The 16112-nt window shown below is 43.2% G+C and overlaps 1 protein-coding gene across 11 annotated transcripts in view; it reads left to right on the top strand.

Moving 5' to 3' along the window:
- Nucleotides 1-16112, top strand: part of TTC39A (tetratricopeptide repeat domain 39A) — a 74741-nt gene that overhangs the window by 32610 nt on the left and 26019 nt on the right. For all 11 annotated transcript variants that reach the window (XR_005583598.1, XR_005583597.1, XM_039484153.1 and 8 more), the window contains 5 exons: nt 872-948; nt 5020-5087; nt 10425-10489; nt 11501-11600; nt 14821-14886. Coding sequence is in view for 9 of the 11 variants with exons in the window: in XM_039484153.1 (XP_039340087.1) it covers nt 872-948; nt 5020-5087; nt 10425-10489; nt 11501-11600; nt 14821-14886 (376 nt within the window). In the remaining 2 variants the exon portion in view is untranslated. The remainder of the gene's footprint in view (nt 1-871; nt 949-5019; nt 5088-10424; nt 10490-11500; nt 11601-14820; nt 14887-16112) is intronic.

Raw genomic sequence — 16112 nt, forward strand, 5'->3', positions numbered from 1 at the left:
CTTTCAATTTTCATATTGATCCCCATCTTTTCCAATTTAACTAATAATTCCCCATCTGGAACCATATCAGATGCCTTACTGAAATCAAGGTAAATTAGATCCACTGCATTTCTTTTATCTAAAAAATGTGTTACCTTCTCAAAGAAGGAGATCAGTTTGGTTTGGCATGATCTACCTTTTGTAAAACCATGTTGTATTTTGTCCCTATTATCACTGACCTCAATGTCGTTAACTACTTTCTCCTTCAAAATTTTTTCCAAGACCTTGCATACTACAGATGTCAAACTAACAGGCCTGTAGTTACCCGGATCACTTTTTATTTCCTATTTTTAAGAAAGGATAACGTTAGCAATTCTGCAGTCATACGCTACAACCCCTGAGTTTACAGATTAATTAAAAATTCTTGCTAATGGGCTTGCAATTTCATGTGCCATTTCCTTTAATATTCTTGGATGAAGATTATCTGCCCCCCCCACAATTTAGTCCCATTAAGCTGTTCGAGTTTGGTTTCTTCCTCCAATGTGGTAATATCTACCTCCATATCCTCATTCCCATTTGTCATCGTGCTATTATCCCTAAGCTCCTCAGCCTCATTAAAGACTGAGGCAAAGTAAGTAATAAGAAGACTAGGAGCACAGGGAGCTCAGAATGCTCTGGGAGATGGATCATTAGCAGCATTTTCTACCTGTTCTGTTTCATGGCTCTGCATTTCTGGTGCAATTTAAACATAAAAGGTGAGATAACAGTGGGTGGGTGCAAGCTGGAGTGGATGGGCATTTGTGGCAGTATGGAAAGCCAGCTAAATGGTATAGTTTTTCAATGATTTCCCTTCTTGTTCAGAATGACCAGACTTGTTTTTCTTTCCCATTAGGTTTAGGAAGAAATTGACTGTAGCTGATTCCTTTAACAACCTTGTGCATAGACAAAATCTCGAACACTTTACTGAAGGTAAGGTTCCATCTGGCTCATGTAATGGTATTCTTTTTCTGTGCCTTTCACTGATGGGAATATTCAGGCCTAACTTTACAGATTCAATGGTGATGGCGGGTGTTGTTTAGGATCTTTTCAGACACTTGCCACTGGATGCCTGTAGACTTTTGGGTGGAATTCAAGATGTTGGGTGTCACCTTTGGGAGAAATTGCCTTTCTGTGTGTGATATTGCCAAAGTGGGAATCAGTGGAGATTCTCTAACTGAAACAGCCTTGATTTAATTGAGAGGGACCCTCAAATCTTCTGCTTGAGCCTGTTAACCTCCAGACATGCTGCAAAGACAATCTTTTCTTATATGCATAGTGCAGGATGAATCTTGGAGAGGTTTAGTGATGGGCAGGGTTTCTGCTCTTTTGGGACCAGGAGAGGCTGTTTGCTCCTATGAATGCATTTATTGAAAATGTATAAAATCTGAAATTTGCTAATCCCACTAGGGGCTGGTTCTCTGACATCAGTTTCATTACACAATGTAATTCCAATTCCACATAGCGATGTACAATTTCTAGCTTTGTTTGCATCTGGGCAACTCAATCCATGTAACTGTGTAATTAAATTTAAATGGCTATGTAATGCTCTATTAGATCTCTCTTTATTAAAAAACGGTCATTTCCTTGACAATAAAAACTGAATGTGCACATACACAGTGCACTATAATAACTCATCAAGGGCATGACGCACAATGGGACTAAATGAGATAGGGTCATGTGATTAAAAAGCTTAGCACTATTGCCCAACATCTAGGAGGGAAATAATACTACATTATTTTTGTCTCATGATCTTGTCCGTCACTTGGATTGTATTTGGTCATGGAAGCAAGAGTGCGTGTGTGTATTTGTCAGTGTAGACAGACCCTCGCAAAATAGTTTAACCTGCTAATAATTTGCTGAACAGGATCTCATGACTGTCAGAGGAATCCACTCTAAAGGATGGGAGATGGAAAGTAATTACAGTATTGCCAGCCCTACATGTGTAAAAATCATGAGTTAAGTATCAAAAAATCATGAGATGGGCATAAAAATAATGAAATTTACTAAAGAATATTAATATTGGGAATTCTTATCTGTCTTGTGGTGTCTGAGCCTTTAGAGTGCACTCAGATCAAGTTTTCAGACTTTTCTCTATAATCACGAGCACTAGAAACTCAATGAAAAAGAAACGAAAAACCCTGACATTCCCACACGACTCCAGGAGCCTGGGCTTAAAATCCCTGCACCAAATATCACAGGACTCATGAATAAATCTAAAGAGTTGTCAACCCTGTAATACTGCATAAAACAAGCTGAATGTGATCTCTGAAGGAAATACAGTAGGGAGACAAGCCAACGTTAAATGTAGAGCTAGGTATGTTGGACCATGCATTCAGTTAAAGTCAGATTGTTGTATTCAGTGATCCAGTTCCAAAAACTAAACCAGCATTTCAGATCTTTGGGCCCTTGTGTAAGATCCAGTTCCCCCGCATTCAGATGTGGTCTTTTCTGTCTTTGTATTAATTCTATTTGCTGGGGGGTTAGTTCAAGAGCTTAAAGTGGGCACTGCCCACATGTTCATTCTGGAGCCACTGCTGTTTTTATCATGTGTGACCATCCTCTGTCCAGTGGCTGTTGTGCATCGTTAGAGCCTCCAGCCTGGGGTGGGAGGGGCACAAAATAAAGCTCTCCCCTCAAGATCCCCGCTAATGCCACCCTGCTAATCTGTTGATTGATGCAGGGCTGGCCTCTGTGCTTTGCCTCTCAGGACGGAAAATGTTTTTGGCTGCCCCACAAGCAGCTGAGTGGGGGGGGGGGAAACAAAACAAATGAAACCCCCCAAAACAAAATTGCTGAGTGACGTGGTCCCTTCCCGCCCCCATCTGTTGATCTGGCGCCCCTGGAAGTTGGTGCTCAGGATGACGGCCCTGAATAGAGGGAAGTGCCTAGGAGTGGTTCACACACCTTTTCCCCAGCTCCTTTTTCTTTATCCTTTCACACACACACACCCCACCCCCAAATGAAATGTCTTGCCTCCTGTGGCCCAGGGAGAAAAGGACAGAGGATATGATGTGTTTGCAGCATCTTTGTGTTGCTGTCTTGCTGGCTCATGTTTGATGCTGCTGCAACCTCACAGCAATAGTGTTTAGCAGTTATAGCACTTTGTTCTCAAAGCACTTCTCACAACACCCCCGTGAGGCAAGTTGGTGTCATTATCCTCATTATACAGAGCGGGAAGCGGAGGCACAGAAACGAAATGATCAATCGAAGACTGGTTGTCTCAGATTCTAGTGAGTGCCCCTTCCTGGCCACCCGCTAGGAATCCAAACCTCTGCTGTGCTGGATCGCTGGGTATTTCAAGCTCCTGGAGCCTGAATGGAGTCTAGCCACTGCCCCACTCTGAGTCCCTAGGCACACTCTCAGGGTGCTGATCTTCTATCCGGCACCACCTCCGAGTGTCAGAACCTGCTGTCCAGCTGCTTAGCCTCTCTGAGTTCAGTGCTGACCCGTCACACTCCCCAAGACTTAAACACACCCCTCCCCCAGAACTGCTCCCCAGAGATGTGAAGCTGCTCATTTATAGTTTAATTCCCTGAGGGGCACGCAGTGGTGGTGAAGCACTCAACACCTGCACTTTGCCAAGTCTAACACCTTTATGCTCTTTTATCCTTAATCATGTAAAACATGGGCAAGTACAGATCATACAAAATAATAAATGTCTGAAACGGCAATATCCCTCACTTTCTATTTCACCCTTCCCTTGGGAGCCGTGGCTCTAGGAAGGCAGGCAGGGAGGGTGTTCCCTGCCTCATGCAGGCTGTTACATGGGTGAGTGGCCGCTCCCTCATGAACTGGAGAACATGGCTGGCCACTAAGCAGACTAGCCTCTACCCTTTTAAAAGCCTCCAGTGCCCTGTGTCAGGTGACACCTTTGCCAGTTCCCCACATGAGCACAAACTCCTGTCTGACGACGCTGATGCCGAAGTGACTTGTCCCCTGCTAACCTAGCTTTACTGGGCGGGGATCATTCTTTTGTCGAATGCGAATAGATTTCCAGTGAATGGGTATCTTCTGTTGTTGTCCTTTTGCTACCAGCCTTTGGAATTTTCAACCCGACATGGAGGCAAACAGCACAGAGAAGGCAAAAGGCTGCATATTCCGTGTGCAGCCTGACATAGACACACAGGGTTCATAATCTCGTACAGAATTCATAAATCGTACAAACCTATTCCTGTTCCGTACAGGAGTGTCAGAACCAGGATTGGAATTCAGGTGGGGCAAAGCAGGCTGGCTTATGCCATCTTGCCAAAGTGCCTCTCCTTGGCCCGGAGGTAACTCTCGTCTAGGGTGAGACAATAGGTTGGTCTCCATGCCCATTTGGGGCCCTGTTCAGCAAAGCACTTAAATCAGTGGTTCTCAAACTTTTGTACTGGGGACCCTTTTCACATAGCAAGCCTTGGAGTGAGACCCCCCCCCCATAAATTAAAAATACTTTTTAATATATTTAACACCATTGTAAATGCTGGAGGCAGAGTGGGGTTTGGGATGGAGGCTGACAGCTCATGACCCCCTGAGGGGTCCCAACCCCCAGTTTGAGAACCCCTGACTTAAATACATGCTTGACCTTCAGCATGTGACTTATCTCTTCTCTATGCAGTATAGCACTTTAGTTTAAATGCGTCGGTGGATAGGGATGAGATGATTTATATGCTTAAAATTAAGTACTTGCTTTATTGAATAGAGCCTTCATCCTTATTTCTCTGCTGAGACTGCTACAATTTCTGGTGATAGCCATTGCATTCTAGACCCCTCTCTGCCAAGATCTGGCCTGAGACCCCCACCGAGCAGCCACTTGGTAACAATTTTGTGTCACTATCACTCGGGGTTAACTCAACAACCTGGAAGAAACAAACTCTGATCAGATTTTCTTTTTGAGGTTTTTCTCACCCTTTGCATTTACTGTATTCTGTTTTCCTATTTGGGGGTATAATACTACTTCTTTAATTCATCTGTTGTCTGATTGTGTCTTTTTCCTCTCCCACCCGCACCCTTTCACACTAGAGGAAATTCATGCAGAAATTTGCTACGCTGAATGCTTGCTTCAGAGAGCGGCTCTCACATTCCTGCAGGTACAGTACCACCCATTATGGCTGTTTCATGAAAGCAGGAGGGGAACAGGAGGTTTTTGGAAATCGGTTGTATACAGATGGAAATCTTTATGTGGGACATTAAAATGCACATTTTCATATACCCATGCAAGTGACCCAGGTCCAGTCTACTGGACCAAGTTTCTGGGCCCACATCCTCCGGTGGTTCTCAAACTATTGTACTGGGGACCCCTTTCACATAGCAAGCCTCTGAGTGCGACCCCCCTCCCCCCGCTTAATAAATTAAAAACACTTTTTTTATATATTTAACACCATTATAAATGCAGGAGGCAAAGCTGGGTTTGGGGTGGAGGCTGACAGCTTGCGACACCCCCCCCATGTAATAACCTCCCAAGCCCCAGAGGAGTCCCGACCCCCAGTTTGAGAACCCCCGCTCCAGTGTATTTAGGCACCTAACTTCCATTGAAATTAGTAGGAATTAAGTGAATAAGACATGGGCCTTACTTCTTGGTCTCAGAGTGCTGTGGAGGCAGCTGCAGTCCGTGTGGCGGGAACACCTTTCAGCTCTCTCTAGCACCTCTCTGCATGATGTAGGGGTGATGTTGATGTACTTGGAAAGGAGTTGTCCTCACGTTCTTCGGCTGGGTGGAAGGTCACTTCAGTAAGTGTGGCAAGTGTATGAATGGGGGTGGGATAGCATGGAAGAGAAACAAAGGTCATTGGAGCAGCATCATGCAGGGGAACTTGTTCCTCTGCTTCCCCCAAAATCCAATGAGTAATCAAAGTAATGAATCTACTTTAACCTCGATGCCAACTCTGCCCACGTATCTACACCAGCGACACCATCACAGGACCTAACCAGACCAGCCACACCATCACCGGTTCATTCACCTGCATGTCCACCAATGTTATATACGCCATCATATGCCAGCAATGCCCCTCTATGTACATCGGCCAAACTGGACAATCTCTACGTAAAAGGATAAATGGACACAAATCAGATATTAAGAATGGCAATATACAAAAACCTGTAGGAGAACACTTCAACTTCCGTGGACACACAATAGCAGATTTAAAGGTAGCCATTCTGCAGCAAAAAAACTTCAGTACCAGACTTCAAAGAGAAACTGCTGAGCTTCAGTTCATCTGTAAATTTGACACCATCAGCTCTGGATTAAACAAAGAAGGTGAATGGCTTGCCAACTAAAAAAGCAGTTTCTCCTCCCTTGGTTTTCACACCTCAACTGCTAGAAGAGGGCCCCATCCTCCCTGATTGAACTAACCTCGTTATCTCTAGCCTGTTTCTTGCTTGCATATTTATACCTGCCTCTGGAAATTTCCACTACATGCATCTGACAAAGTGGGTATTCACCCACGAAAGCTCATGCTCCAATACGTCTGTTAGTTTGTAAGGTGCCACAGGACTCTTTGCTGCTTTAAAAAGGTTGTTCGTTGTTGTTCTTGAAGGGCTGTCACCCCTGGACGTTCCACTGATTGTTGTTACTAGTCAGTGCTGATTTGTGTTATGGGAGGAAAAGCATCGCCTCTCTCTTTCTCCGTGTAGCTTCTGGTATCTTCTGTTTAGAGTATAAAAGCTGGGCTTGCCACATGAGCTAACATCAGCAGCTGTCAGCTGAACTTCAGTCTGTGGTTAAAGCAGGTGGGAATGAGAGTTGCAGTTCTTAATTTCTATTCCTGACCCAGGGCTAGTCTACGCTGACAATGCTAAAGCGCTTTTAAAACTAGTTTTAAAACTTAAATGAAGGTGCTTTACCTCTTACACTTACAGCCTGGGCATTGGAAGAGAAAGTGTAATTCAGCAGGGATTTTCCATTAGTCTCACTGAGAAATGTTGATATCCAGAGAGAACTCAACCAGGAAGTTTCACTCCTTGAATTTGAAGAATTTTGGGGAATTTATTTTATTTATTTTATTTATTTTTTATTTATTTTATTTGTTATTTTTTATTTTGCCCCCAGAAAAGATGTTACATAAATACAAATATAATCAATTAGAATTATAAGAATGGAAATAATAGAAAAAGAGGGCCCTGTGGACCAGCTGGACCAGGACCAAGTAAACATCTCTGACAGACCACAGTGAAACCCAAACTGTACTTCAAATCCTCTCATCCACTTTTACTCTCCCTTGGAAAGGATTCTCCAGACCAGTCTACCCCTACAGTCCTATTTTCACTGGATATGGACTTACCATTTCACATTGTGATTTTTGTAGCAGCCCTTTGCATCCATCATCTTTGTACCAGCCTCAGTGAAAACTTCTTATTTCTTTTCTCAACATGTCTAGTTCAGGACCCTTTATTAACCTTTCTCATAGGTTTCCTTTTCTCTCTTGTTTTCTAAACCTTGTATCATTATTGTTGCTTCTCTCACATCTTCTCAAATCTTTCTCTCAGCAAATTTTAAGAATTAGATTCAGTGCTTCAGATTCCACCATGAGCCTGATGAGACAACACAACAACACATACAATTCTGTTGCTACTACAGCACTAGCAGCTGCAGAATGGTTGATCGGAGAAAAGGGAGAGCACCTCAAGAAAAGTAGAAACACAGAACAGCAACATTCTTTAGAGGGGGGGAGGGGGGTTAGAGAAGTGGTTTGAGCAACCCAGGCACCCAGAGTTGTGGTTTTGAGAGGCTGGGAGGCTTGAGAGGGCAAAGAGAGTCCTGCCAAAAGGCTGGGGGATAGGGGGGGGCAACTTGATGACCTTGACCTTTCAAGATCCTTCACCTGTATATGATTAATATCCCATTTATTACTTATTATATCACATCCCCTCCAACTCAGAGGATCTTATTGAGAACAACAGACATCCTACAGAATAGACAAGCTCTGGTCTGGCTTTTTCAAATGCCTCTTGCCTCTGAAAGACAGGTTTTGGAATTAGTTTCTCTATCTGTACAAGAGCACAATGCTAATTGCTCTGAAAAAATGCTACTGCACCAGAAACTTTTCAGTGCTATTCAAATTCTTTCGATTTTCCTGAAAAATAAAATTTTGGATTTTTTTTCAAGGTTGGGACATTGTTGAGACATAAATTTCTCTATTCTAAAAGATATTGAGGACACACACAGAGTTCAGAGTTTCTAAAGATATCTCTTCCTTTCACCTTCAAAGTTGCAGCAGACAAGATAGCAGACCTGCAGCAGTGGGCTGCTAGCACTCTAATACTATTTAACTACCCCTAAAGTGCAAGTGCATGAGCAAAGTTAGTTTTGCAGTTTAAGCAAAATAAGTTGTTTTCCTGTACAGTTTTTGCAAATTGCAGGAAAGGTTCCCTACTGGACTGGCTCCTTAAATTACAAAATTCTTGCTTTTAAGGGTGGGACAAGGGAGATAATTTCCATTTATTGACTAGTATTCTAATAATTCTATTATAACTTATTATCCTCCCCACCCACTCTTTGATTCTCTTTCATTATTTTTTCTAATGATGAATGTGGTTTGAAGAGATTGAAAGCAGAAATTTGAATTTCTGATGAATTTTTCTTTTAGCAGATTTTCTTCTCCTATTTCTTCCACCTGTAAGTATCTGGTAAATGACTGGAATACAATGTGTATAAATGAATTTTTTTCACTAAAGGATTAACAAATTAATTTTTTTTTTTTTTTTTTTTTGTTATTTTTTTTTCATTTTTTTATTTTTGCAGGGGCAGGTGCTGGCCTGAGTCCTGAGGGCAAGGCAACATCCTGCCCCTGCCTGCATCCAACAGGTGGTGCACTGCCCATTATGAATGAGGAAGAAAAGAAATGACTAAGAATGTTAAATCAAAAATGAATCTCATCTTCTGAGTCATAATTTTTAACTCAAAACTTTTTCTCTGGCTTTTTTTAAAAAAAAAAAAAAAAAAAAAAAAAAAAAAAACAAAAAAAAAACAAACAGAAAACCAAAACCCACCAAAAAACAAAAAAAACCCCCAAACTGGTGCTACGCTGCCTGGCTGCTGGGCCGGCTGTGCTGGGTGGCCGTGCTGGCTGGCTGCTGGGCTTTCTGGGCTGTGTGGCGGCCTGCGCTGAGCTGGGAGAGAGAGAGAGCTGAGAGGGAGAGCCTTCCAGGCTCGCTGCTGCTGCACTTCGGCCCTCGCCCGCCTGCAGGTGAGGCAAAAGTCGGCAGGAGGGAAGGACGCGGGCTGCCGGGCTTCTGCAGACTGGGCACTGGCTGGGGCGATGGAGGGCACCAGCCCAGCGCCAGCGGGGCGCTCCCCCGCTCATCACCACCCCTCCAGTGGCACACTGAAAGAACAAAAAAAAAAAAAAAAAAACAATAAAGTTATAAAAAAAAAAAAAAAAAAAAAAAAAAACCACACAAAAAAAAAAAAAAAAAAAAAAAAAAAAAAAAAGCAAAAGATGAGATGATGATGAGAGATGGATGAGATGTGCCCTGCCCTGCCACCTGCCAAGGCTGCCCTGCCTGTGCCCCCCTGCCCCCAGCCCCCCTATCTTTTTATCATATTTATTTCATATGTTTTATGTTTTTGTAATGCAATAGCTGAGCATTTTTTATGCATTTTTTGCTTTTTGCTGGCTATTTACAGTGGGGTGTGGGGGGGTGTGGTGGTGGATTGTTTCACTTACGCTAATAGCGTAGCTGAAGTGAAGAGTAGTAGTTCGACTTATTTATGCCGTCCCACGCGCCTCCGCACGCGGCGCGGCCCGCCGTCGACTCCCTGCCCGCCGTTCGCGGTGGTGGGTTGGTGGAGGAGGAGACGGGGCAGAGTTCGGGAGTTCGATATATCGCCCTAGAGAGAGATATGATATATACGCCGAAAAAATCGATTACTACCGATATGGGCGGGGTAGTGTGAAGACTACTACCACATTAAACACTCAGTAGCAAAAAGAGAGCACATCCAACGTATCTTGTGTTTTTCATGAACCCAAATTACATCCTGCGGGATCTTGTGCAGGCAGTCAGCTGTTTGTAGATGGTGCTGAGCCAGGGAATGTCTGAATCTTAACTGTGCTGAAGGACAAATGGTTCAAAGCTCTTTGCATTCTTTTAAAACAGCTACAGGTGTCTGTACTATAGGTGCCACTTTTTGCTAACAGCAAAAAGGGACAATATGGCTCTATTCCTGTGGTCATTAATGTGGACTAAAGATCCACAGCTCAGAGTTAAAGCAACTAATCACAGAAAGCATGAAAAAAAATTGATATTTTAGAGGACAGTTAAAAACAACAAAAATGAGAAAAGAAATTCTAAGTCTTAGCTATTTACTGCTCCATAGAGACTCATCCTGTCTGATTCATCTTAAATTGTTTTACTCACATCTATTAATTTCCAGAAAGCAAATGCATTTTAAATTGCTCAGTGCTAATGTATTTCCCTTCCACCAGGATGAGAACATGGTTAGTTTCATCAAAGGAGGCATCAAAGTCAGGAACAGTTATCAGACATATAGGTAAGTAGGCCTGAATTATTGTATTATCATCATACCAGTTGCCCTTCTGCAGTAAAAAGACTCTGGTGGGAGGGGGTGTCTCTCAGAATTAGCATTGTTATTATTTATTTACTTAGGCACATTGTGTAAGCTATAATAATTATCTTCAAAATCCAACCCATGCAGATTGGGATACGTGGTCCCCCTCAGTTCACTCCTAGAGAACATGGATTTAATACTGATTGGTGGCTAGCAAGCAAACCACATCCACATACAGATGCTGTTTATATCCAACCTCCTCCCTCAGTCCAAAAACCAATCAAACAAAAACATCTTGAGTAGCTTTCACCTTGTCAGACAACTTGTTTCCTCTCTACTGTTCTACACACATGCTGCCTTTTGCTTTCCGCCTGAATAACTTCTTTTAGATTATGGAAAAAACAGCCAGGCAAATAAGAACAAAAGCAAAGTCACTCACAGAGCTCGGTGTGTCCTCTGTAATATGCTGCATCATCCTGCCACACAATAGTGCAGACGGCTCTCCTAGAAATGTTAAAGGTATATGGAATTCTCCTTTTTAAAGCACTCAGAACAGTAGAGTGCAAGTTCATAGGTCCATCATTCAAAAGACGACCATGTAAGTCTACCAAGCTGGCATCTCTTCATTTTTGCAAATACAAGAGATGTTCTCCTTAGTTCATTTACACAAAAATCCCAGTATATTCCTGTTGTTTGGATGGTAAAGAATTTGCCCATCACATGTTCAATCATGGCATGCTTGCTTAGACACCTGGTTTGTTAAAGTTTTGCACGTGTGGAAGGAAGCTGTTCTCTACTGTACAAATGAATAGGAAAGAGAAATGAGACCTTTTACCACTTCCATGGTTAACAATAGCTTCTGGCTACTTTCGTCTATCTAGATTAGGTGAGACTTCAGAGTTATGACTATAATTGTTATATTTCGTACTGAATTGGGCTAAGTATTTACCTGGTTATCCATGTATTCTGTAATATTATCTTCTGTATTCTTAGGGAACTGGACAGTCTTATACAGTCTCCAAACTATGTTAAAGGAAAGAACTATCTCCATTTTGAAGGAGGTGTAAAGCTTGGCGTTGGAGCTTTCAACCTGGTATGTAAAAGAAGTCTTCACTAAGGCCCCACTGCTGTAAACACTTCCATGCTTAACTTAAACACCTGCGTTCTACTGAGTTTAATGGAACCGCTCACGTTTGAAGTTAGAAGTGCAAGTATTTGCTGCGTCTGGCCCTCTGCTGGTTTACAGCATCTGCAGATATTAACATGATTAAGGGTATGTCTACACTACCCGCCGGATTGGCGGGTAGTGATCGATCTATCGGGGATCGATTTATCACGTCTAGAGCAGACAAGATAAAATCGGTCCCCGATCGCTCTTCCGTTGACTCCGGAACTCCACTGTGTGCGAGAGGCGGAAGCGGAGTCGACGGGGGAGCGGCAGCGGTCGACTTGCTGCCATCCTCACGGCCAGGTAAATCGACCTAAATCGCACAGCTGAAGTTGCGTATCTTAGGTCGACTCTCCCCTCCCCAGTGTAGACCTAGCCTAAGAAAGATCAAGGGTGAACATACTACACATAAAAGAGAAATAGAGATGAACTGCTATGGCCACGGTCCTAGAGTTCACTGTGTGCAAGCACTCCTCTGCATTTGCATGGAGCTCAGCTGACTTCAAGGAGTCTCTGCATGAGTGCAAGCGTCTGCCCGTACAACATTCATTGTAGGATTTGGGCCTACATTAGCACCCGCCGTGGTCAGGACAAAGTAGCATGCTGGGCCACTTGAGTAACCTGAGCTGTGATCAGTAGTTCGACTGTGGAAAGAGCTGATCACAGCTCAATCTTCACCTGAGAGCTCCCTGCATGTTTATAATACCTAAAGCTTACAGAAGGTGTGTCTGAGACCCCTCTGTGATTGAACTGAAGTACGCTGCCTTTGATATGGAATCCTGCAGGCAAAAGACACCATCCCCAGTCACTGCCACTTCTCCCAGCTAGGGATGGCAAATCAGTTTGACTAAAATGAGAACTAACCAGAACCTAATCTGAACTATTTTCAAAGCTCATAAGCTTCAATTGACTTTTTTGGAGGGGCGGAGGTGGGCAGTGAGGGGAGGTTGGTATGTAGGTGTCTGATTATTTTTGTGCACTTTTTCTACGCCTTGGTTTCATCCCACATCAGATGTGAAAGTACCAGTATGCTGTGAGAGAGAGGATGCTTTTACTGGTAGTATTTGTTTAAACAGTAACAAGTAAGATTTGGATGTAATGGCTTGATAGGCCAATCCACCCTGTCCAGCTCCTGGGAATGCCATAGCCTGCTGGCATGATAGGAAGAAGCATCAGCACTTTCACCCTAGTCCACTGCTCAGATTTGAAATCCGAATGTTCCTTCTCCTAGACAGTGGCTAAGCGAGTCCTGTCTGCCCAGAGTTGAAATCAGAATTTCTTTTCTGCTAGATTCAGTTAATTCATAGCATGTTATTCCATAATATTTAGTGCAACACTTCTAGGTTGGGGTAACAGACATCAGAAGGCAGGAGACAGTAGAGAGAGAGTTCTTTGGAAGGGGAGTGATTTTAAGACAAATGAAGTTAGAAGGAGAGAAGGATCTGAGATCAAGGGGTTTGGCTATAATCTAAAAGATTACAATGGGGGGGACACTGCAGAAGGGAAACAGATGATAGGATGCCAAGGAAAATAATGCAAAATCAGCAAAGGTCAGTCAGACCTAGAGGCTGGCTAACGACTAGATGGCAGGATCGTATGCAGCAACATGACCAGGTGGCACTTAATGGAGGAACAAGCTAAGGACAGGAATAAATAGCAATGCTGTATTGCTCCCCTTGTCTGTAAAGATGCTTTGGGATGCGAAGATGATTTCTAAGCTGGCCAGAAGCAGGAGCACCAGATAGTTCGTGTGCAGGTCTGATTTTGATTCTGCGTGAGTTCAGCCCCATGCTCAGAAAAGCTTTATGTAAACTTTACGTAAACTGTGACTATCATCAGATTGAGTCTGCTGTGACTCAGTTTCTATCTGATTATGCATGAATTGTTCTCATACTTCTTAAAGTATAGCTGAGTATTTCTGCAGCATCTCTTTTAGTGTGTTCTTTGAGTGTTTCTCCCTCCCATTAAAACAATAAGAAGAAAGAATGCAAACTAAAATGGTGGTTATTGCTATTAATACTGCCTTACTGTCTATCATAATACTGAGACCCCAGTTTGATATACTTTATAAATGCAGCTCAGAGGTTCTCTGTCACTTTTTTCCCCAGAACATAATTCCTTCTCTTTTTTTTAAAAAAAGGGGATAATTTTTATTTTTTTAGCACTGACTGTTTTAAACTTGCCTTTCAATTGTTTAACAGCAAAAGCACCATTATGTAAATATTTGAAAATCTCATTGATTTACACCCTACTTGGTTCAAATGCTACTGTAAACATTTCATTGTTTAGTTGTAGGAGTTAGTATTTACTATACAGGCACTTGCATAACAAGAACTGAATCCCTGTCAAATGTGTGTTGCTTTTGTATACAGTACTTTAATATAGGGGTAGTATCAGTTTTCCTGTTTTACAAACTGGTGGCCTAATCCTGAGTTCAATGAGATTACTTAGAGTAATAAGAACTATACCCAGCAGTAAATGTCTGTATGATCAGATTCATGGTTGGTTGCTTTGTTCTGACACAAGGACCTGTTTCTTGAAACAGTGTAGTGCAGGGGTCCCCAACGCGGTGCCCGCGTGTGCCATGGCATCTAAGTGTGCCCGCGTACTGGCCGGCGGACGAGCATCCACCGAAATTCGGCGGCATTGTGGCGGTGACGCCTCTGGATGACGCTGCTTGTCAGCGGAAGCTCGTCCGCCGCCACTGTCCTCCGTGTCTCATCGTCTGGCGCCCGCCAGACGGAAAAGGTTGGGGACCACTGGTGTAGTGGACTCCCAAAACTGATCCGTGTAACACAATTTCTGTAGTTCCCATCAACATAATCATTAAAGTGCTGCAAAATGCAGCAACCAGTGTTATCCGGAGTTGCTGTTAGTTTTACCTAGGAAACAGGGGGTTACATATTTACTGTGATACTGAGGCTGATACAGTTCCGTTTAATCCTTGAGAATATATGAGATACAACAAATAGCTGAGAGGCATATACATCTACACAAGAAGACTTGGGGCTAGATAATTAGGCTTTTAATGATTTTATTGATTGCCTTTGGGGTTTGGAAAGGTCATATCAGACATCCTGGGGTTGAGAGAGAAGAGAATACCAATTCCAGTTACTGCTCAGCTTATTTATGTTTCTTTCCACAGACATTGTCCATGTTCCCAACAAGGATTCTACGATTACTGGAGTTTGTTGGGTTTTCTGGAAGCAAGGTAAATATCACCCATTTGATAAGATTGTAATAAATGTGGCTGATACATTACAGCCGGAATCTGATTCCCCATCCCACCATTCTAACATTCTTTGAAATGTGAGTATTGGAGGGTTTTCATCACTGGAGCTGACGTTACTGCTGCTTAAGGATTTTTTTCTTGGTCTTTTTAAAAAAAACAAAAAAACAACTTTGTAAATATTTTAAAATTGAGGACATGATGATTGGAAAATACAAGAAAGATAAGCAACAGTTCAAAGTATAATATTGAGATTATTACTGTTTATTGATTGGATTGCAATAGTGCTATTTGTAGTTGATATTGAGTTAATTTAATAAGGAGGTTGAGAATTTATCTAATTTAATAGATACTATAATCACAGCATCCTGACATCCCTTATTCTGTTCCTGCATGGAACCCAGTTTAAAAGAGAGTGCATACAATTATGTATTCATTCTTTTCTCTATGCTTTTAATGGCAACGACTAACTTCAATGACATATATCTAAATTCTCCTAAGTAGATGCCCAAGAATAACTGGCCTGGCACGTACTCGGAAAGTGTGGGGTGGGGGAAGGAGGTTTGGTAGTGGCAGACTCACCAGCCATACTCATAGGGTCTTGATCCCTTCCTGCAGACCCACCCAAAGGTCAATTGTCTATTGTCCCAGTGCCCAGGATATGGTTAATTCCTGCTGGGAGAGAGGGGGAGGAGCGGGGAGGGGGCGGAATCATGTCTGGGGCCACGGGCCCTGCTGATCAACTCCCCCGCCCCCAAACGCCTCCTGCATGCTGTAGAGCAGCTGTTCCCCCGTGTGCAGGAGGCCCTGGGAGGGCGGGAGAGGAGTGGGGAGGGGCATGCTGGGGGGAGGGGGTGGAAAGAGGTGGGGCAGGGATGGGGCCTTGGGTAACGGGGTGGAGTGGGGACAGGGCTTGGGGCTGAGCAGGGCTTGGGGCTGTGAAATATTTTCATTCAAAACGGGGGTTCTCAGGTTGCTAAAGTTTGATAACTGCTGGGCCGCTAGATAATACTTAGCCCTGTCCTGAGCGCAGGGGACTGGACTAGATGACCTCTCGAGGTCCCTTCCAATCTTACAATGCTAGGATCAGCATGCTTTTATAAAGACACTTGGCAAAACAGTCATCTTGTATATGAAAACTTTCACCCTTTTGGATTCAATCTCTCGTTCTTGATTGTGGACAGGCCCTGGGATTTCTCATGTGGCTC

Source organism: Mauremys reevesii, linkage group 8 (genome assembly GCF_016161935.1).
Source record: "Mauremys reevesii isolate NIE-2019 linkage group 8, ASM1616193v1, whole genome shotgun sequence".
Classification (NCBI taxonomy): domain Eukaryota; kingdom Metazoa; phylum Chordata; order Testudines; family Geoemydidae; genus Mauremys; species Mauremys reevesii.